At 49.6% G+C, this 20,792-nt stretch overlaps 1 protein-coding gene across 11 annotated transcripts in view; it reads left to right on the forward strand.

Moving 5' to 3' along the window:
- Positions 1-5,887, forward strand: part of NEO1 (neogenin 1) — a 235,571-nt gene extending 229,684 nt beyond the window's left edge. For all 11 annotated transcript variants that reach the window (XM_026478465.4, XM_026478468.4, XM_026478469.4 and 8 more), the window contains 3 exons: positions 671-934; positions 2,946-3,082; positions 3,302-5,887. In XM_026478465.4, the coding sequence (XP_026334250.2) occupies positions 671-934; positions 2,946-3,082; positions 3,302-3,385 (485 nt within the window). In that variant the 3' untranslated portion in view covers positions 3,386-5,887. The remainder of the gene's footprint in view (positions 1-670; positions 935-2,945; positions 3,083-3,301) is intronic.
- The last annotated feature ends 14,905 nt before the right edge of the window (positions 5,888-20,792 follow it).

Below are 20,792 nucleotides of genomic sequence, written 5' to 3' on the forward strand. Positions count from 1 at the left end.
GCTGATGTACCCCTCCCCCCGTTGTTTGTTTGTTTGTTTTGTGGACCCAGGCACCCTTTGTACGGCGTGCTCTTAAAGCTGTTTTCAGACCTCCGCACCGTGTGGTTGTCCAGGTCTCCCTGGCGCTGTGGGGCCGTTGCTCTGTGCACAGCCCACGAGGGCGTGCAGGGCCTGTGGCTTTGCCTCTCCTGTAGGAACCACCAGGCCTCGTGGGCAGATCTGGGACTTGTCAGGCAGACATGTTATCTGTGACAGGCCAGGTTCTAAGACCGTCAGTCAATGAGTGATGTTTTTAATCTCCTTCTATCCTTATTTACGTTTTAGTAGACAACAGTCTCAGGAACCCGTATGTGTACTTCTAGTAAGTCCTCGGGAGAACCTTGTAAAATTGTGACCACTTAGCTGTGTGGGCGAGAACATTTCCGCAGAGCAGCTGGCTGGCAAAGTCGGCTGGGACCCTCTTAGATTGGTCCATTCTTACCTAGCCTTGGCAGTGGTGCTAATCCACGCTCCCTTGGACTAGCACTGATCCTCAGTGCTTATCGAGCTGGTCTCAGGGGCCCTTAGAAGTACCCAGAACCCTGGTGTGTGTGTGTGTGTGTGTGTGTGTGTGTGTGTGTGTGTGTTTAATGGTAGAAGAAATGCTAACATTCAGACTTTCCTGCTGTAGAATCCGTTCGAAATACCCCCAGCACTGACACCATGCCAGCCTCCTCGTCTCAAACTTGCTGTACTGACCACCAGGACCCTGAAGGTGCTACCAGCTCCTCTTACCTGGCGAGCTCCCAAGAGGAGGATTCGGGCCAGAGTCTTCCTACAGCGCACGTGCGCCCTTCCCACCCACTGAAGAGCTTTGCTGTGCCGGCAGCCCCGCCCCCAGGCCCTCCCACCTATGATCCTGCGCTGCCAAGCACACCGTTACTAGCCCAGCAAGGTGAGTGAGGACGGCGGCACCACCGGCGGGACCCTTTGGCTCTGGCTTATGGCAAAAGTCACCCCTTCTTTGAAAATAGCAAGTATCTTCCGAGCTTATCCTAGCAGTTTAGACTAGCTGGAAGGCATCGCCCCTCTCAGGACGTATATGGGCTCCCCTCCTTGGGGAGTGCATGTGAACCAGAGAATAATTTGGCGGGGAGTGAGGGCTGACTTTTTGAATCACGTTTTGGATGCAGAATTCTTGGTGTAAAATCCCATGGCTATGGGTGTGGGCAACAGATCTAGTCCACTTAACCTCCCAAAAATGCCTCCCTCTGTAGGATGCCTACAAGCTAGAGGATTGGGGAGGACAAGACATGGAAGTAAGGGGCCCTTCCGATGGGACAGAAGTCTATTCCTCAAGTTCACGTGGCCCAACAAAGTCCCCTAACCTGAAAGGCATGCTTTTCCCTACTTCTCCACATCTGTTATGATGGTCTGTTTTAGAGTAAGTCAGTGGTTTTCAAGCTTTTTGGTCTCAGGACCCTTTATACTCTTAAAAGCTATTGAGACCATGAAGGAGCTTTTCTTGACGTGAGCTAGATCTCCCAGTATTTAGCATATTAGAAAGTAAAACTGAGAAAATTTTAAAGTACTTTATTAACTCACTTAAAAATATCAATAAATATGTCATGTAAAGGTAAATAGCATATTTTTATGAAAAATAACTTCAAAACAAAAACATAGTGAGAAAAGTGACATTGTCTTGTGTTTTTGCGAATCTCTCTCATGTCTGGTTTAGTAGAAGGGAGCTGGCTTCTCATACCTGCTTCTGCGTTCAGTCTGTTGCAGTATGTTATTTTGGTTGCAGTGTGAGAAGAAAACCTGGCCTCACAGATAGGAAGTTGGAAAAGGGAAAAGTATTTTTGTAACCTTTTCGGATAACTGGAGATTCCTTTTTGATACTGTAGCAAAACACAAGAAGTTGTAGCTTCTTATAGGTTTGTTTGTGATGTAATGGAGCCATAGCCGTGAGCTGTCTGTACTCTATTCCATTAAAATCCATCTATCTTGTTGAATGCATGATATTGGACATCACACATTGGTCATTTGGAAAATATTGGTTCAGTAAGTTACACAGATTCTCCAAATCTTAACACATTTTGTTATACAATATCTAAAAATACATTTATTAATATCACCAACGTCTGTAAGTATCGGGAGGCTCTCAAGCTCTTGGTGGCAGATACACATTTTTCAAGATTCTAATTTTCACTTGAAACTTTAAATTTTACCATTGGCAGTAAATACCGTCCAGTGTTTTCCTGAAGTGACTGGCTTACTTTATTTACTTTCTAGAAAATGTCTGCCAGATGCTCAAGTCTGAGTAACTGGTGTGTCTGTCAGTCTTCCTTTGGACTACCGTTAGTGTTTCATGACAAAAGCCACAGTTGCGCTTCCAACTCGAGCTGTCACAGATGCCTTGAACTTCAGACGGCCGCTGTCCTGTAGGATATAGAAGTGCTTCGTGCATACTTTCCATTTTGTCACACAGAATACTTACAGGGTGTGTAACCAGGGTTGAGATTTAATGAAATAATTTCTACTACTTCATTAAGGATGATCTGCAGTTAAACGAGTTTTGTGTGTGTTTTCTTTTTTTAATTGCAAGGCGTGTCCGTGGGTGACCCGACGGTTTGGTACCACTGCCTTAATTCATGCTAAGGCTCCGGCGGTTTTACTCACTGTTGCTTCCGTACCATCGGCACAGAGGCAAAAACGTCTTATTATTATGAAAAGAATGTTGACCTTACTTCTAGTTTTCTAAAGCCAAAGAGAATACTTTCTCTGGCCTCTGAGATGCCCCACTTGCCCCTCCTTCCCCCTAGTGCACTGCCTTTACAGCAGGCTCTGTGCACTGGGTCTGGGTGCATCCCTGACCGTGAAGCAGTGTTTGGAACTTAGTTGCCCTCATGAGATCTGGGGGAGCAGGCTCGGCCACACCCCTAACGGTGCCCTTTCCCCCTCAGCTCTGAACCATCACATTCACTCGGTGAAGACGGCCTCCATTGGGACTTTAGGAAGGAGCCGGCCGCCTATGCCAGTGGTGGTGCCCAGTGCCCCTGAAGTGCAGGAGACCACAAGGATGCTGGAAGACTCCGAGAGTGTAAGTCCCTGGGCCCTCAGCCCAGCCAGGATGTCTAGGTGTGTGTCCCACGGCTTGCGAGTGTGCCGGTCGCACTGATCTCGTGTGCCGGTCGCACTGATCTCGTGTGCCGGCCCCGAAGCGGGAAGCAGATGCGCGCTCGTTCATTGAGCAGACGTGCTCTGGGCATCTCCTCTGAGCCGGGAACGGTGCTGAGGGTCTGTGCTTTCTCTTCCCCAGAGCTATGAACCAGATGAGCTGACCAAAGAGATGGCCCACCTGGAAGGACTAATGAAGGACCTAAACGCCATCACGACAGCATGAGGCCTTCCCCAGGACCTGACGGCAGACCTGGGTCTAGAAGTCTTGGGACAGAGCCTGGAAAGCGAGGATTGTACAGAGCACGCTAGGACAGCACTTGAGAACACAGAGTGAGCGAGCAGACCAGCCGGCGGCCCTGCGTGGGGCCGGTTCCAGGCACGGCCACCTGCCTTCTCCTGGTCGGCCTGGAAGAAGCCTGTGTCGAGGCGGCTTCCCTTTGCCTGCTGACACCCTGCAGGACTGGGCACCATGGGCCAAAATTTTGTGTCCGGGGAAGAGGCAGGAAGTGCACCCTACATTTCACCTTGTGGTCAGGCTGTGTCTTCGTGCTGCGACGGCATCGCCTTTATGGAGTGTAGACATTGGCGTTTACGTACAGTTTTATTTGTGTCCTATTTTATTTTACCTTCGAAAGAAAAACACTATCAAAACCCAAGCGAGTCCATGGTGTTCGCCACAAGTGGTTGACGTTCGGCTGCTTGTCTGAATTGTGTGTGGCAGGTCACTGACAGCGCGGGCGGGTCCGGGGTTGGCTTGTTTGTTTTGTTTTTGAATTCCGAGTCATGGCGTCCTCTACCAGCTGTTAGTCCACCACTTTGAGGGGGGAGGAAATGTTGCATTGCTGTTTGTAAGCTTTTTTATTATTTTTTTATTATAATTATTAAAGGCCTGACTTTCTCCTCTCATCACTGTGAGATCACAGATCTATTTGAATGAAATGTAACATTGAAAAGACTTGTTCGTTGCTTTCTGTGCAGTTTCAAAGTATTGGGGTGGGGGTGGGCCGGGGGGTTGGGAATAGAAAGTGGAGGGGCTGCTGAGGTCTGTGAATGTTTCAGTCGTCGTGCTTTCTTCCAGAAGCCTGCAGAGAACGGAAGCATCTTCTTTTTCGTCCTGTCCTGGCATGTCCATCTCTATTGTCACTAAGTTGCAACTGGACTTTCATTTGGATCTAGTTAAAAAATTCTTCTGTGCAATAGGTGAGTTCAAGGACTTAGCTGCCCTGATGTCTGGGTCACACCCTGTTGAGAACGTCCATGCGGAGGAGCCGGTGCCGCACTTCCGATCTCTGGAGTGATGCGGAACAGGCCGAGAGCCTGCGCCCGCTCCTGGAAAATCGGGGCAAGATGGAGCCCTTTCCTGCTGTTACTGTGTGTTCCCTGGGGGACGTGGGACGTGAAGGAAGGAACTTTGTTTCCTCACAGGACGCCTTGCTTCTCTCTGGTACCTGTCCTTAGCCAGTGTGGCTCTCGCTGCCGGGTTTCAGAGCCCCTTAGGGAAAGCATTTGCAAGGCCGAGGCAGGCAGGGGCTGCAGACCCCGTGAGGCTCTCTGCTTCTTTCCAAACATTGTTCTGAAGGTAGCAGGGGACAGGGCAGTGGAAAGGGACAGAGGAGCTGGCTGCCACCTCTTCGGTCCCAGCGGCTCGGCGAAGCCCCTGAGTAGAAGGGGGTAGCAGTCTCCTCCAGTATGCTGAGAGGCCCTTTGCCTTTGCAGACAGCTCTTAACGTTCTCTTAGAAAGGTAAGGAGCTGAGGTGTTTTATTTTACTATTGAGAATATTCACAAAATCCAGGACTGACCCACTAGCACCCACTCCCCAGAAGACAGTGCGGAAGGCAGTGTAGAAGGCCCATCAGGCTTCAGTTCTGTGGCCGGGAGGAGGTCAGCTGCTGAGACCACCGGTGGGCACCCAGCCCACCAGCCCTGGGGCCCCGGGCTCTGCCCTGGCCCCGCAGGCACCCCACTTGCCTTTGTACATTCGTTATTTCCCCTTTTTAGGTCTTAACACATATTTGCTTTTGTAGAAGACGAACTCTTTGTATTTATTATTTTGGGGGCAATGAAAAGTGCAATGCTGGAAGTCCTGCTGCCATGCTAGCTGGTCACAGAGGATCGTGCTAGGCGGGATTCTGGAAAACCAGTGCACTTAAACTGATCCCGAAGAGAGCACCCCGAGCACTCCGGACACCAGGAGGGCTAAATTCCCCAGAAGCTGTCTTACCTTTTGCCCAAAGAAACGTGCTCGGTATTCGGGGCGCTCCCTCCCGTGACCCCTGACACTCGTGTTACCTCAGGGCCTCGGTACCTGGATACTGCCACAGAACGGGGGCGGGGGGGCCTATTTTTAAATAAAATAACTGTTCAAAGTTGGGGGATTTTTTAAAATTAAGAAAAAGGAAAGCTATTCTGTATTGCACCTTTTCACAATTTAATACATTTTCTTACATTTTCCTGTGATTTTTGAAATTAAACCATCGTGCGTCTCGTAACGTCCTAGTTGAGCTGCCGCTCGGCAGCTTCCTTCAGGAGGGTCTGGGACAAACGTGTCTGATGCCTCGTTGCCTGCTGGAGGCGGGCCTGGAGGACTGCTGGGGACTAGCTTCTGTACACACTTGTTCGGCCTTTTCTGTAGTTGATGCTGTAAACTCTATGGCTTTTTAAAAAACGATTTCATGTTTTTATTTAGTATTGGAAATCCAATACACTTTTTTAATCCAATCAAACCCCGGTGTGGTCAAAGAGTTTTTTTCCTTAAGAAAACAAGAGCTTCGCGTCCCGGTTCCCAGCGTCCGCATGACTTCACCGCTGCCCTCACAGTCTTAAAGGCAGGCGTTCCGGGGGGCCCCCAGGGAGGCGTGCCAGGTGAGCTGGGAGACCGCAGGCCGCGGTCGGGTCGCCCGCCAGCCCCGAAGATGAGCCCTGTCCGTGTCCCCCACCCCCCCATCACTGCCCTGAAGGGACTGAGCAGCCCGAGGAGTGTGCAGCGAGCCACGAGACCCCAGCAGAGAAGTCCCTCCCGGAAGGTGCGTGGGCCAAGTCCCTGATGCGGTAGCATCCCGGCCGCAGCTCGATCTTTGGGCAGCCGTGCGGATGCGGGCCTTCCACGCCCAGGCCCGTCTCTCCGGGGTGACACGTGCAGCGGGTCTGCCGGAGCCCCGCCTCTGCCGGGCTGCCTCGCTGTCCGCCTGCGCTCCGTGCCCTAGCTTGGGCTGCTGTAACAAGAGCACCACGGCCCGCGGGGCTCAGACGGCAAGCTGATTTCGCACACTTCTGGAAGCTGGGAAGCCCAAGCTCGAAGTAGCAGGAGATCTGGTGTCTGGTGAGGACCTGCTTCCTGGGTCAGAGACGCCATCTTCTCGCTGTGGCCTCACAGGGGCTCTTTTCTAAGGGCACTGATCCCATTCATAGGGGCCCTCGTGACCTAATCACTTCTCAAAGGTCCCCCCTTCCTATACCATCCCGTTGGGAATTAAGGTTTGGACATGTGAATTGGGGGATACAAACATTCAGTCCATAACGCTGTGAGATTTCTCACGGTATCTGAGGGTCTAGGCTTGGAATAATGCTGAGCACGCGGCCGTAGGCCGTCCCCTCCATGAACTGGCCATCGAGTGGGGGACACGGAGCTCAGCCCCAGCCCTTCATCTGCTCTGCTGCCGAGTGTGCCTCGTGAAGCCCAAACCTCATCATGCCCGTTAGCAGTCCCGGGATGGAGTCAGCTCTCCGTGCTAAGTCTGTGCTGGTCTGCCGTGGCCTCCAGGCCGAGACCCCATCACCGGGTGCACCCAGCATTCCAGCCACGGAAAGTGACGGTGAAATGGGCATTAGAGGCATGGCACGTGGAGCCCCCCCCTCCGCCCCCACCGCGCCTGCTCTAACAGCCAGGCAGCCCACCGGTGCTTGCCCTCCTCTGTATCCCTAGATGGAGCTCTTGGCACATCTTACACTGATTTACTAGTTTGAGCCTTTTTCCACTGGACTGTGGACTCACATATGAATTCCTCTTCTCCAAATGCCTAATGCCAGAGGCAGTTTCTGACAACAGCAGATGCTTGTCTCCTGGATAGATGGACAGATATGAGGACTCAGGGCCTGGAGCATGTAGGATGGTTTCCCACACAAATAACCAGCCTACTCCTCCTTGGAGGGATCCTAATAGGTCCCTCTTGTTACTGGTGCCAGGACCCTCCCATTCCAGCAGCCATGGCCCTTTGGTGTCCTGGACTGAACCTGAAAGGTGACAAAGACCCGTCTGCCTGGCAGTGCTGAGAAATGATGCTGATGCCACAGTGACCAACTCGGACTGGGGACTAGGGCAAGGCTGTCCTCCAGATTGGTTCTGAGATGAACATTATGAACAAGGCTCTTTCCCCAGTCCATCCGCCCCTCCCAATCTCAGCCATCTTCCTGCTAGGGGTGTGGTATCATCAGGAGAGACCAGACAACATCATTGAACACCCACCGTGTTGATGGGGACGTGGGCGTGGGCAGGGAGAGAGAAGCGGGGGGCCAAGAGCGGCTCCGGACAGCAGGCGCACCTCTTCACCTTGGCTTTCCAGCTGCCGAAGGAGGGGGTTCACCAGGAGAGCTAGAAGAGGTGGGAGAGGCTAGTGGAAGGAAAAGAGCACTTTACATTTCTTATAATCTTTAAAAAGTATGTAATGTGGGGAAAATGCTATTTAAAACTGCAATTACTCTTGAGCAGAGTGAATGATGTTCATCTCGAGATGCTCTTGTACTCAACTAGGAGGGACTTGATGGGTTTGGAGATGAAAAGATGGGCCTGGAGCTGAGCTGAGAAGGGGTTATTGCTGCACGATACAGAGGAATTCAGAATTTCCTGCAAAAATGGAGGGCGGGGGAGGCAAGAAGGTATGCTGGCAGCAGGTGTAAGCAAGATGCAGAGAGAGTGAGGGGCGAGGTGGGAAGGTACCCCCAGTGGGAAATGGCTGCCTTTGAGGTGCCCAGAGGGCTTTTTCAAATGGGAAGCTCTGAGAGGTAATTTAAGGCTGTTTGCTCCTTGCACAACTAGAAACGACCCCCCTCCGGCTCCCCAGATCTCGCATGCTGTCTGCCACGTACGTGCACAGGGCCTGGCATGAGTTACTGGCTTCCCCCCAACAAGGAAAGGGGCAACGCGGGGATGGACAGCCCACAGATCTGGCATGGTGAGGGTGACCGTAAGTGGGACTGGCTCACCGGAAACAGGGGCCCAGAGCTGGAAATGACTGAAAGAATCTAAACCGGAGAATTCACAGAAATCCAGGGGAGAGAGGGGAGGACATGAGACCTTCCCCAGGTCAAGGAATGTGAAGGCCAGTCAGCCTTATTCAGGTTGCAAGAGGCAGGCCGACGTCAGCTGGTGTCTCGGTTGCAGTCACAGGTTTGCACGCTCCCCATCCCCGTGCCCTGGAGCAGGGCCCCGCCACCTGACACAGGTGCGAATGCTACGGGCCTGTCTCTCGTTAATGGGTCTCCCTTCTTCTCTGGACCCCATCTCCTAAAGGAGGAGTCGGAGAGCCATTCTAAACTCTCCCCTCAACACCACATCTGCCTCAGATGTGCCCCGAGGTGGCTCCTCTTCGTCACATGTGGGGCAAACTCCCTGCTGGCCCCTGGCCTCTGCCTCACCAGCGGTCCAGCCTCCCCACGACTACGGGGAGGATTTTTCTAACTCAGATCCAGCCTTCCTCCCCTGCTCAGCACCCCGCACTCACTTCCCTGTCACCAGCCCTGCAGAAAAGAGACCAACGTGGCCCCATTTGCCTCTTGACATCGATTTGCAGTTCGCGCTTACAGCCTAAGCCATGACGTCTGACCTCTAGACCTCTCCCTTTGCCTCACATTGTCACCCTACCCACCACCCTCATGACTGGCTTTCTCTGCCTAGTAAATTTCTCTCCATCTCTAAGGACCCAACCTGACCATCCGGACCTCTGTTCTTATTCATATTTCTGTCTTTTCCAAAACGCTGTAAACTCAAGGAAAACAATCACGCTAGTGTTTGGATTCTCCATCCCAGTGTCTAGCACGCTGTAGGTGTTCACTAAATGAACCTGGCTGAGGAAGACGAACTTGAACTGACCGTGGCCCAGTGCTGGGGGAATTGGACAACATCCGAACTCATCCCGGGAGCACTCACTCAGACGGGTTTTGCAGACGAGGTAAGGCTGAGCTGAGTGTAGGAATTACTGTGAGGCCGTCTGTCTGGAACGGGAAGGAGCCATTGCAGAGCTGGGAAGCCGCTCACTGCCTGTGGCCATCAGCGTACCTTGAAGAGAACAAGTCCCAGCCACCCTGTTTCCTGCTGAGGCCGCGGCCTCTAGGACCGTGTTTGGCCTGCTGTCTTTGGATTCAGCACTGGAGTCCCAGCAGGCCAGAGCAGAGGATAGGGAGGGTGCACAGAGCTGGTGCTATCCTCCCCCAGGACCCCGGGAACACTGCAAGGGTGATTCCGGGCCCCATCAAGCTGGGGTGGTTGGCCAGGTACCACAGGTGGGGGGTCAGTCCTAATGAGTTAAGAATAAGGTGGGTTCCTTTCATAAACTCAAAACCCAGGTCTTACTGAGAATTCTGGTCAGCTTTCTGAAAGAGGCCAGAAAGATCTACTCTTGAAGACAAAATGATGGCTCGAACTCCCATAGACAAAGTTGCCTAGGACATGGCGGGAGAACCAGCCAATGAACATTCTAGACTAGTACACAGAAGGGAAATTGGCTGGAACTGGAGCCAGAGAGATCTTGCCATGGGCAGGTGGTGTGAGAAGAGGGATATTCAGGGCCAGTCAGAAAAGAGTCTTCCTCCGGTAGGGGAAGAAAGGGATAAAGAAAGGGGGGGTAATCAGAAGGGGGAATGAAGCATGAGAGACTATGGACTCTGAGAAACAAACTGAGGGCCTCAGAGGGGAGGGGGGTGGGGGAATGGGATAGGCTGGTGATGGGTAGTAAGGAGGGCACGTATTGCATGGTGCGCTGGGTGTTATACGCAACTAATGAATCATCGAACGTTGCATCAGAAACCAGGGATGTACTGTATGGTGACTAACATAATGTAATAAAAAAACATTTAAAAAAAAAAAAGAAAAAGAAAAAGAAAAGAGTCTTCCTCACCCAAGAAGCTGGGAATCATTCGTGGCTTCACAAATACCCCCAAGGACTCCGAGGATGCAAAATGAGTAAGACAGGCTCTGTTAATGTGTCCACACTCTAGAGGGGAGCACAGACATTTAACAGACAGAAATTACCGTCCAGCACAAGTGCTGAGACCCAACAGAGTGGCGATCTGGTAGAGCAAGGAAGGAATGTCCAACCCTGCCTGCAGCCTGGGGCGGTCACAGAGTAAGTCAACACTGACGGTGGTAGGGAATTCCCTAGAGAAAGGAACCAGAGTTTCTCCCAACCCTTCTGGCAGTAGGTCTTCAGAGCAGGGAAAATTCAGATACTGGCTAAATTACAGCAGGGGTACTTTGAAATGATTTGCTCAAAAAGGAAGTAAAGGATTTCCCTCACAGCGGACCAAAAAACGGACCCCAACTGGTAAATGAAAAGGGAAGCTAGCTCTTCCTGCCCTACGGAAATCCGAACACCAGGAACCTGGAAGGCGGGAGAGGCTGGAGGGAGCCAGCTGACCCTGACGCAGCCAGAGCACGGACAGGGAAGCTTCCAGGCTGGAGGTGCCCAGGAGAAACCTGTTAGGAAACCTGACTGGCACTGATACATTTAAAAAATAAGTAAAAATGATCATCTCCCTTGAGAATTCATTGAAGATTTTTTTGTGTCTATATTCATAAGGGGTATGGGTATGTAGGGATTCTTTCTCATACTTTTTTAAAATCTGATTTTGCTTATCAGTGTAATACTGGCCTCATAGAGTAAGGGAAGTATTCCCTCCTCTTCTGCTTTAAAGGATTGGTGTTAATTGCTCCGTAAACATTTGGTAGAATTCTCTAGTGAGGCCATCTGGTCCTGGACTATTTTTTTATGGGAAATTTTGTTACTAACTTAATCTCTCTACTTGTTATAGATCTATTCAGATTCTCTATTTCTTCTTGATTCAGTTTTGGTAGTTTGTGCGTTTCTAAGAATTTGCCCCTTTTCTTGGGGTTATCTAATTTGTTGGCATCTAGCTGTCCACAGTGTACCCCTCTGTTCCTTTCTTATTCTTATAGGTCAGTAGTAATAGCCCCTCTTCCCTTCCTGTTAGTATATTGAGTCTTCTCTCTCATTCTCCTCTGTTTTGCTTTGGTTTGTTTTGGAAGCCTAGATTTTTTTAAAATGCAAGTTGTAAGTTCATTTTCTTCAATATAGAATTAACAGGGTTAATTTGATGCCCCAAATGAGGTAAAATTGTAACTTTTGCATATGAAAACTTCCCTTGAAGTAGTCGGATCTTTGTGAAAGTTATTGTCAGATCAAAGAAAATACAGTTCAAGTTTATTCACAGAAATTAAAAAAAAAAAAAGAAGTGTTACTTGGGAAGTTCCAAAATGACAGTTCTATGCCAGAGTTATAATTACCAGGGGGAAATATACTCTCTTTGCTGAGCGTGTCAACAGCACATTAATACTCTCCATACATTCGCTTTATATGAAAGCATGTGCATTTTGCAAAAAGAGTGTGTATGTACCTATAACCTCATTTTTGAAACTGGACTCGATTGCCTTATACTCTCCAACAGGGTCAGTTGTCAAAATTTGTCAATTTTGTTGATCTTTTCAAAGAAGCACCTTTTGGTTTTGCTGGTTTCCTGTATCACTTTTCTGTATTTCTGCTCTAGTCTTTATTCTTTCCTTCCTTGTACTTGATTTGTTAGTTTGCTTTTCTTTTCTGAGTTTCCTAAGGTGAATGTTGAGGTTATTGATTTAGGGTCTTTTTTAAATATAGTAGCTTATTTGCTATAAATTTCCCTCTGAGCTCTGCTTTTGCTGCACCCCATAAGTTTTGGTATGTTGTGTATTTGTTTCCATTCATCTCAGTTTCCTTTCTAATATTCCTTGTGATTTCTTCTTTGACCCCTTTCATTCTTTAGAAGTCTGTTGTTTAATTTTCATATAGTTGCAAATTTTGCAAATTTCCTCGTTATGAATTTCTGATTTCACTATATGGTTGTCAGAGAATGATACTTTGTATGATTTTAATTCTTTTAAGTTTATTGAGATTTGTTTTGTGGCTAACATAGGGTCTATCCTGGAGAATGTTCCATAGACACTTGAGAAAAATATGCATTTTGCTGTTGTTAGGTTGGGTATTCTAGTTGGTTTGTATTGTTCAAATTTTCTCCTTCCTTCCTGATTGTCTCTCCAGTCATTTTACCCATTATTGAAAGTGGGGTATTAAAGTCTACAACTATTGTTGTTGAGTTATCTATTTCTCCCTTCCATTATATGAGGTTTGCTTCCTGGATTTTGGGGCTCTGTTGTTAGGTGTTTGTGCATTTTTAATTGTTAAATCTTCTTGATAGATTGATTCTTTTATCATTTAAAAATATTCTTTGTCTTTAGTATCGATTTTGTCTTAAAATATACTTTGTCTGATATTAGTACAGCCACTCCAGCTCCCTTTTGGCTAAAATTTGTATGATGTATCTTTTTGCATCTCTTCAACTTATTTGAATATGAGATGTGTCTCTCATAGACAGCAGAATTGAATTTTTTATATATAATTTATACTTAATAAATAATATATCACAGTTTGTACTATTTAACATATAAATGTATTAATACATATTAATTAAAGTGGGTATAACATAATGTATTTTGATTATATAATATATTAACAAAACTATGTAGTTTTATTACTCATTCTGCCAATTTCTGCTTTTTAATTTGAGTGTTTACTATTTACATTTTATATAATTACTGATAAGGTAGGATTTACATCTGGCGTTTGCTATTTGTTTTCTATGTCTTAATTTTTTTTTGTCTATTACTCTGTTACTGCCCTTTTTTGTGTGTTAAGTAAATATTTTCTAGTGCACACTTTTAATTCCCTGTCCAAAGTCATGAATCACAAAAGAAAAATTTAGTAAGTTGAACATCATCAAAATTGAAAATGCTTACCACTTGGGGCACTTGGGTGGCTCAGTCAGTTAAATGTCTGACCCTTGGTTTCAGTTCAGGTCATGATCTCAGGGTGGTGAGATCAAGCCCCACTTCAGACGTGTGCTGGGCATGGAGTCTGCTTGAGCTTCTCTCTGTCCCTCTCCCTCTGCCCCTCCTGCTCGTGCTGTCTCTCTTTCTAAAATAAATAAATAAAGCTTAAAAAAAATGTTTACCGTTTGAAAGACACGATTAAGAAAATGAAAAGGTGAGCCATAAACTGGGAGAAAATATTTACAAAACATATATATTATAAAGGGCTTGTATTCTGCAGATTAAAACCAGGAGTCAACGGTACACGCCCTCTTGACAGTATCAAGTGTTGCAAAGATGTGCAGTAACTGGAACTCTCATACAATTGCTGGTGGATGGAATGCAAAACAGTATTCCAGCTCCAAAAATAATCTAGCAGTTTCGTATGAAGTTAAACATAAACTTACCATAGGACCCAATAGTGCCACTCCTGGATATTTATTTTTTTTAAAGATTTTACTTACTTATTTGAGAGAGAGAGATGGTGAGCAGGGGGAGGGGCAGAGGGGGAGGGAGAGGGACAAGCAGTTTCCGCGCTGAGCCCAACTCCAGCTCGGGGCTCGGGACTCCAGGCTCGATGTCACAACCCCAAGATCATGACCCATGCCGAAACCAAGTCAGACACTAAACTGAGACACCCAGGTGCCCCACTCCCGGATATTTATTCAAGATAAACGAAAATCCATGTCCACATGAAGACTTGAAATGGATGTTCATAGGAGCTTTATCCTGGATAACTAAACACTGGAAAAAGCCACGTGTTCCTCAGTCGGTGAATGAGCAAGCAGATTGTGGCTTCTCCAGAGCAGGAAGAGTTGCTGTGTAATACACACAACACGGACAGATCTTGAAAGCTCCACACTAAATGAAAGAAATCAGACCCAAGAGACACATATTTTATGATCCCGTTTATACGAAATTCTAGAAAAAACAAAACTTTAGTGACAGGGGCAGACTGCCAGGGGCCAGGAGTGGGAGGACAGGGATTCGCTGCAAAGGGACATGAGTGTTTGGAGGAGTGATGGAAATGTTCTCGATCTTAACTGTTGGGGGTGGTCATAGGACTGTGCACAGTTGTCAAAACTCAGCCGCGATGAAGCAAATAGATCCCGGTAGCAATCGCAACATAAAAACAAGGTACGAGGCATGAATCTAACAACATGTACAAACCGTCATGAAGAAAAGCATAAAGCCATGTGCAAGATTCGGCAGAGGCTGTTAATGCCCAGCAAATATTCCCTATGGGCCCTCACGTTTCACAGCCCCCCTGGCAGTTACGTGATGGCCGAGGGACAACAGACAGAGGAAGTGAAGTGTGTCGCTGCTGGAGAGAAGTGGTTCGTAATCACTCTTCTCTTCCAGTTGTCTCTGCTCCACCCACAGTGATCAGGGGACCAGGGGTTCCCGCTGACATCTGTGAAGAGAGGGTCAGCCCAGCCCGCAGAGGAATCTACTTGAGCTGGAATAAACCTTCGCTGTGTGAAACCATTGAAATTTGGAGCTTTTTCTGTTGGGGCGGCGAGTGTTAATTATCCTGACTAGTCAAAAAAAAAAAAAAAACAAAACCCCAAAAACCCATTACAGAAGACCCAAGTGTGGAGACAGTTATACTCTGTTCATCCATAGGAATATAAACTTTAATAATAATATTTATGTAATTTCAAATGAGAAGTCCATCGAATTCTTCATGCATCTTAACAAAGCGATTACACAGTGTACGTATGAGAGTACAAAGAGCCTTTCCTTAAGAGGGAGAAGGTGGGGACTCGCTCAACTAGGAATCAACATACTTTGTAAAACTATAGTGACTACGACAGGCTACCGTTTGAACAAGGATAGGCAAGCTAATGGTACTGGACACAGAGCCTCAACACAGACCCGGAGACGATACAGGAGTGACACTGTAAATTAGTAGGAACAATTGATTGTCCATACGGGGCAAAAATGAAATTGCATTCTGCCCTGATACCACACCAAAGTTAGGTTGGGTAGGTTAAGCAACACTTCGCATTTTTACAAATCAATATAGAAGAATATCTTCATAACATCAGAGACAGGCTTCTTAAACAAGCAAAAGAGACACTAAAGAAATACTAGACATTTAAAAAACTATTGCTTAACTGGACCTCACTAAAATGTAAAACCTCTGTTTATCAAAACGAAGAAAAGTGAAAATAAAAGCCATAAACAGGAAGAAGATATTGGTAACATCTCATGAACAAAGAATGTGTTTCTCAAATAGATGTGCGTGTGTTTGCACGTGTGTGTGTGTGTGTGTGTAAAACTGCTACAAGCCAATAACAAGATAGGAAATCAAGCAAAATACATGAAAAAATATTTCTCAGAAGAGGAAATCCGAATGGCAAATGAATATACGAGCAAACATTCAACCTTACTAGTAATTAGGGATTTGCACATTAAAACAGAATCAAATATCACTAGATTGGGAGAAATAACAAAGTCTGATGATTCCAATTATCGGCAAGAATGTGGAGCGAGAGTAACTCATGCACGGCAGGTGGGAGTGTAAATTGTTAGAACTACTTAAAACAGTCTGGCATGATCTTGTAAAGCCAAGATTAATTCACCCTATGACTCAGTTATTCCACAACTAGATACGGAGCCTAGAGATCTTTTTACACATCTTTATCCAGAGCCACAAACAGCAATGTTTTTGGTAGCAGTGTTTGTAACAGCAGGAGCTGGAACCGACCGAGACAGCTATCTCCAGAGGAATGCCTATGAAAACGGGGGCGGGTGGGGGGGGATCATATAATGGAATGCTATACAGCAGTGAAAATGAGTTAACTGTGCTCCGTGCATCAACAGTGTCTCAAAATTATGATATGGAACAAAACCAGCAAATTACTAGAGACGACATATGGCATGATACCACGTACGCGAAACTCCGATTTTTACAAATGTATTTAGTGGTGTCGGGAAGTGGAGCGGGCAGGCAATGGTAAGGTAGATCGTTTGGAAAGAACTCGAAAGCAAGAAAATGAACTAAAACTCGGTCTGCTTTTTATTATCCCCACACATCCACAATTCTGCGTATTGCTGATGAACTCCTCCTCCTTGCAAAGACAACTACTTCCACTCCCACCCCCCAGCCTTGGTAAGCAACGGAATCTATGGTTCAGAGACCTTGTCTTTCGGCAGTAAAGTATCAGGAAAAGAAAGGGAATGATCGAATTACAGTTCAGATGAGTGGCTGTCCTTGGAGAGAAGGAGAAGGATACAGCTGGGGACCAGCACAGGTGCCTTCAAAGGAATTTCTTGTGCTCTGTGTTTAAAACTGAGTGATTGGTACATGGCTGCTTCTCATATGTTTAATGTCTTATTATGTATGTAGTACGTGTTTATATCTTCTTCCGTGTGTATGAAATCTCTACCCTCAAGAGAAAGAAAACTGGAGAAGCAGAATCAGCAGGGGGCCCATGGCTCTGTGGGGCACTGGAAGCTCCAAACTCAAGAAAGAATGAGAGGTGGATGAGAGAAGGGTCAGAGAAGCATGAAGAGCCAGGGGACCCCAGCAGCAGGTGCCCGGGCTGAAGCTCAGGGGACTGGGGGCCTGAACTGAGGGGGAAACTGGAAAGGCCTCCCCCTCCAGGCCAGGGGAGCCGAGGGCTTGGGTGAAGTTTCCAGGAGGCGTGTGCAACAGAAGAGGGTGGCCGAGGGGCGGCCTGGAAGCACTGCCCTTCAGCAGAAAGAAGAACCCCTCGAACTGAGGCTGATCAGAGTGGTGGGGCAGGAAGGCAAGAGCGGGACCTCGGCAGCTGGGTGAGCTGGGTCGAGCCGGGTCAGCGGGGTTACACCCTGCAGGCCACGAAACTGCCCCTGGATGCACAGTGGCGGCCACTGATGACCTGGTCTGGAGCCGCTGGTGGCGAGCAGGTGGGAGCCAGACTGCAGTAGAAGAAGTGACTCAGAGGAAGGGACATGAGGCTGGGGAGTGGAGACAAGTCTCCAGAAGTTTGGCTGAGAAGCCCGACATCAGCAGCTGGGAAGAAACAGAGTTGAGGGAGGGATTTTGTCAAACTTTATCAATGTTTTTTCACAAATGTCGATCTGGCTTATCCCCACGGAGGCCGAAAGGGTGCCTTCGGGCCTGCCCCCCACGCCGGCAGCCCTCGGCGAGGCACTGAAGTAAGGGGCATTTTTTGGGGAGGGGATGCTGCCTGTCACAGTGGGGAGGGAGGATTGTACCCCTGGTGTTGTTCAGAATTGCTGGTAGGTGGTGATGATGACAGATAAGAGAAAGCAAACTGACGTTTAGTCATTTTTATTCTTGGTTTTAAATCCTTCCAGACGGCACAAGCTTTCTTGCACCCGGACAGACGGCTCCCACCATCAGCCCCTTACTTAGGGCGGCACCAGTGGAGAAGGGCAGGGTGGAGTCCCCAGGACCAGGTGAGCATCCTGGTCCCTTCACACTCCAGCTCCTGGTCGGGGGCTGAGCGTCCGTGCCCTTCGGCTCACTGTGACTGAGGTGAGTTCTGACCGGTCAGGGTGGTGTGGGGAGAGGGAGAGAAGGGGGAAGCAGCCAGCGCCTGGCACATGGTGGGTACTTACTAAGGGTCCTTTCGGAGTAAGGGAACAGAGAAGACAGTGACTGGTGTTGCCTCCCCACCCGCCCTCATCCCAGTGCAGGAGCGAGGCCCTGCGCAGGCACCTGGGGGATCTGTCCTGGGCGGGCAGCAGTGGTGGGTGCCGGTGACTATCCTTGGGGCCACCCAGGTGCACATCCGCCCCTCGAGGTTTGGCTGGACTAAATCACTGTGGGAAAAGGCTTCCCCATGGCCTCAAAGGCCAGGCCCGCGGGCCACCTCTGCCCTCCCCGCCGGTCCCTGAGGAACCGGGCTGCCTGGGCCGCAGGGGGCAGTTGTCATGGGGACGCCAGGACTGCCGAGCTGCCTCCTTAGCAACGGGACTCCGAGGCTGGTTCCCATGGAAACAGCATCCACTCGGCAATCAGTGATGGGGACCGGGTTCCCTGCCCTTTTCTGAGGACTTCCCCTCCTCCCACAGGCAGCCACAGGGCAGTCCCCGCGCGGAGCCGGGAGCCCCGGGGACTTCGCTGTTCCAGCCACGGACGGCTGCGTCTCTCCTATCCGGCGAGGTCTGCGGCCCCAGGGGGAGTGAGGGCAGCCGTCTGAAGGCTTCTCAGAGGTCTGGGGGCCAGACCCAGGGCCACCCCGCTGTCAGAAGGGAGTGGGTGCCCCACCTTCTAACCTCGAAGCCTCCCATCCCGAGTGTGCCCTCAGATTCCCCAGCCCACACAGGGGCCCAGCAGCTGTGCCGCATCCTTAGCCGCTCTGAAACCCTCGGCCATGACACCCTACCCCCAGCCCGGTCACCTTTGGTCCCCCAGCCACCCTCCAGTTTCTGAGGGGCCATCTGATCAGGCCAAGATGGCATTTCCCTCTTCAGTATCCCCCTGGAGTCCATGTGCCCAGGGTTATCCTCCTTCCCCTGCAGGGAGCACCAGGGAGTTCCTGGGACTCAGGAGCCCTGGCAGCTGGGGTGGGCAGGGCCTGAGTCAGGGTCTCACACGTCCACCAGCTGACAAAGGACACACACTCTGTCTCTCTCACACTCCTCCTTAATGACTCAGCAGCCCATAAACCACACGCGCCTGCAACCCAGCCCGCCCTCACACTCCCTCGCACCTTTGCTCCCCTGCTCCCGGGGGCACAAGTGCCCACGCGCTCCAGGGCCCATGGTCCCCTGCTCACCACAGCCTGGCTGCTGAGCCTCCAGCATACCCCACTGACCTTACTCTCCGCTCCCAATCCCCGGCCCCTGGAAGAAGACAGCATCTGCTGGAATTTTTTTATTTAAATAAAATATACAACACGGTGTATTTACCGTTTTCTGTTTTAAAAGTGGTAGATTTTGAAAATTGCTTGTGGGGGATTGGGGATGGGTGGGCCCACTGACTGGACCTGGCTTCCCCAGTCTCTGAGGATTGGCTGGGCTGGGTCAGAGCTTTTATAAAATGCATGTGTATGTGTGTGTGTGTGTGTGTGTGTGTGTGTGCAAAGAGAAGAGAGTGGTGAGGCCAGGCCCTGATGGCAAGGGGGGTGGTCCTCACCCCGCATACCCCTGCACCCTCCACCCCTGCTCCTCCCTCCCCCACCCCACCACCTCCAGGACTAGACTGGCTTGGATCAAGTCTTCCTGCCTTCCTTGGCGGGGGCAGGGATGTGTGCAGAACTCAGGTTGAGACTGCCACTTAAATCCTTCCAGCTCTGAGAACTCCCTGGGCCCAGGGGGCATTCTCCTACCTACTAGAGACCCCAGCCAGGGGCTTGGGCTCTCCCCAGGATCCCAGGATCCTTCCCCACCTTCTCTCCTGGATGACTGCCTCCCTCTCCCTGTGACCCATCCATGGAGATATTGGCCTGCCCCACATCCCAGGACAACTCAGGACCAAACCTGATCTTGACATCATTCTGGTTGGCTCATGGAGGAGGGTTCTGGGCAGACAAGGCGGGAGCAGCCCCCGCCCCCACTATGCAGGTCTTGGCAGCGGAACCTGCTCCCGCCCGACAGGCAGGCGGAGGCAGACCACTAACCTTGGCTCTGGCGGGGTCTGGTTGGGGAGGAGGAGTGTGCCTCAGGAGGCATCTGAGCTGCTTTCCCATCGGCCCGCATTCTGAACCTGCTTCTGGCTCGCAGGTGCCTTCAGAATCAAGGCCGATCCCCTCAGGCTGCCACCCAGCCCCTCTGGATCTCCACCCAAAGCCCTGACTCTACACTTGCGTAACTGCCTTGGTCCTGTCCTCGCTGTGCGCTCCATCCCACCCTCGCCTCCCCCCTTCTCTTTCCTTTCCTTCCTCCTCTCTAACTCTTTCCACCTCTCAAGGCCTGGCTCAAGCCCACCACTGGCCACAGGAGGCCCTTCAGGAGGCCCAGCCACCTCCTGTGTCCTGAGATCGAAAGGTCCTGGAGCCTCAGCCAAAGTTCTCTGGGCTCTCACCATAGCTTGTTGGAGCAGTGGGCTGGGCACACGAGGAGGGAACAGAAGAAACATGATTTATTGAGCACCTACTATGGTGTGTGCCAGGCGCTAGGCTGGGCATTTCACATCTGCTACTTATCTGGTCCTCATAAGTCTTTGTGAGGTGGTACCATAATTATTCCCATTTTACAGATGAGGTAACAGACTCAGAAAGGTCAGATAACTAGCCCAAGGTCATACAGCTAAGAAGTGGCAGGGCTGGGATTCGAACCCAGGTCTGATTGCTTCCAAAATCTGGTCTCTTCCCACAACACTATGCTTGGAGACTAACTCAGTCCCTCTCAATAGTTGCTTCTGGAAGGGACAGAGGATTTGGCCTTAGGCAGGCAAGGATTTAAATCTCCCATCAGTCCTGGCTCTGCCACTCCTAGTTACATGATTCTGGAAAAAATTACCCCAAACTCAGTTTCCTCATCTGCGAAATGGGGAGAATCAAAGTACCTACCTCATGGTCTTCGTGAAATTGAAGGAG

Source organism: Ursus arctos, unplaced genomic scaffold, assembly GCF_023065955.2.
Source record: "Ursus arctos isolate Adak ecotype North America unplaced genomic scaffold, UrsArc2.0 scaffold_28, whole genome shotgun sequence".
NCBI lineage: Eukaryota > Metazoa > Chordata > Mammalia > Carnivora > Ursidae > Ursus > Ursus arctos.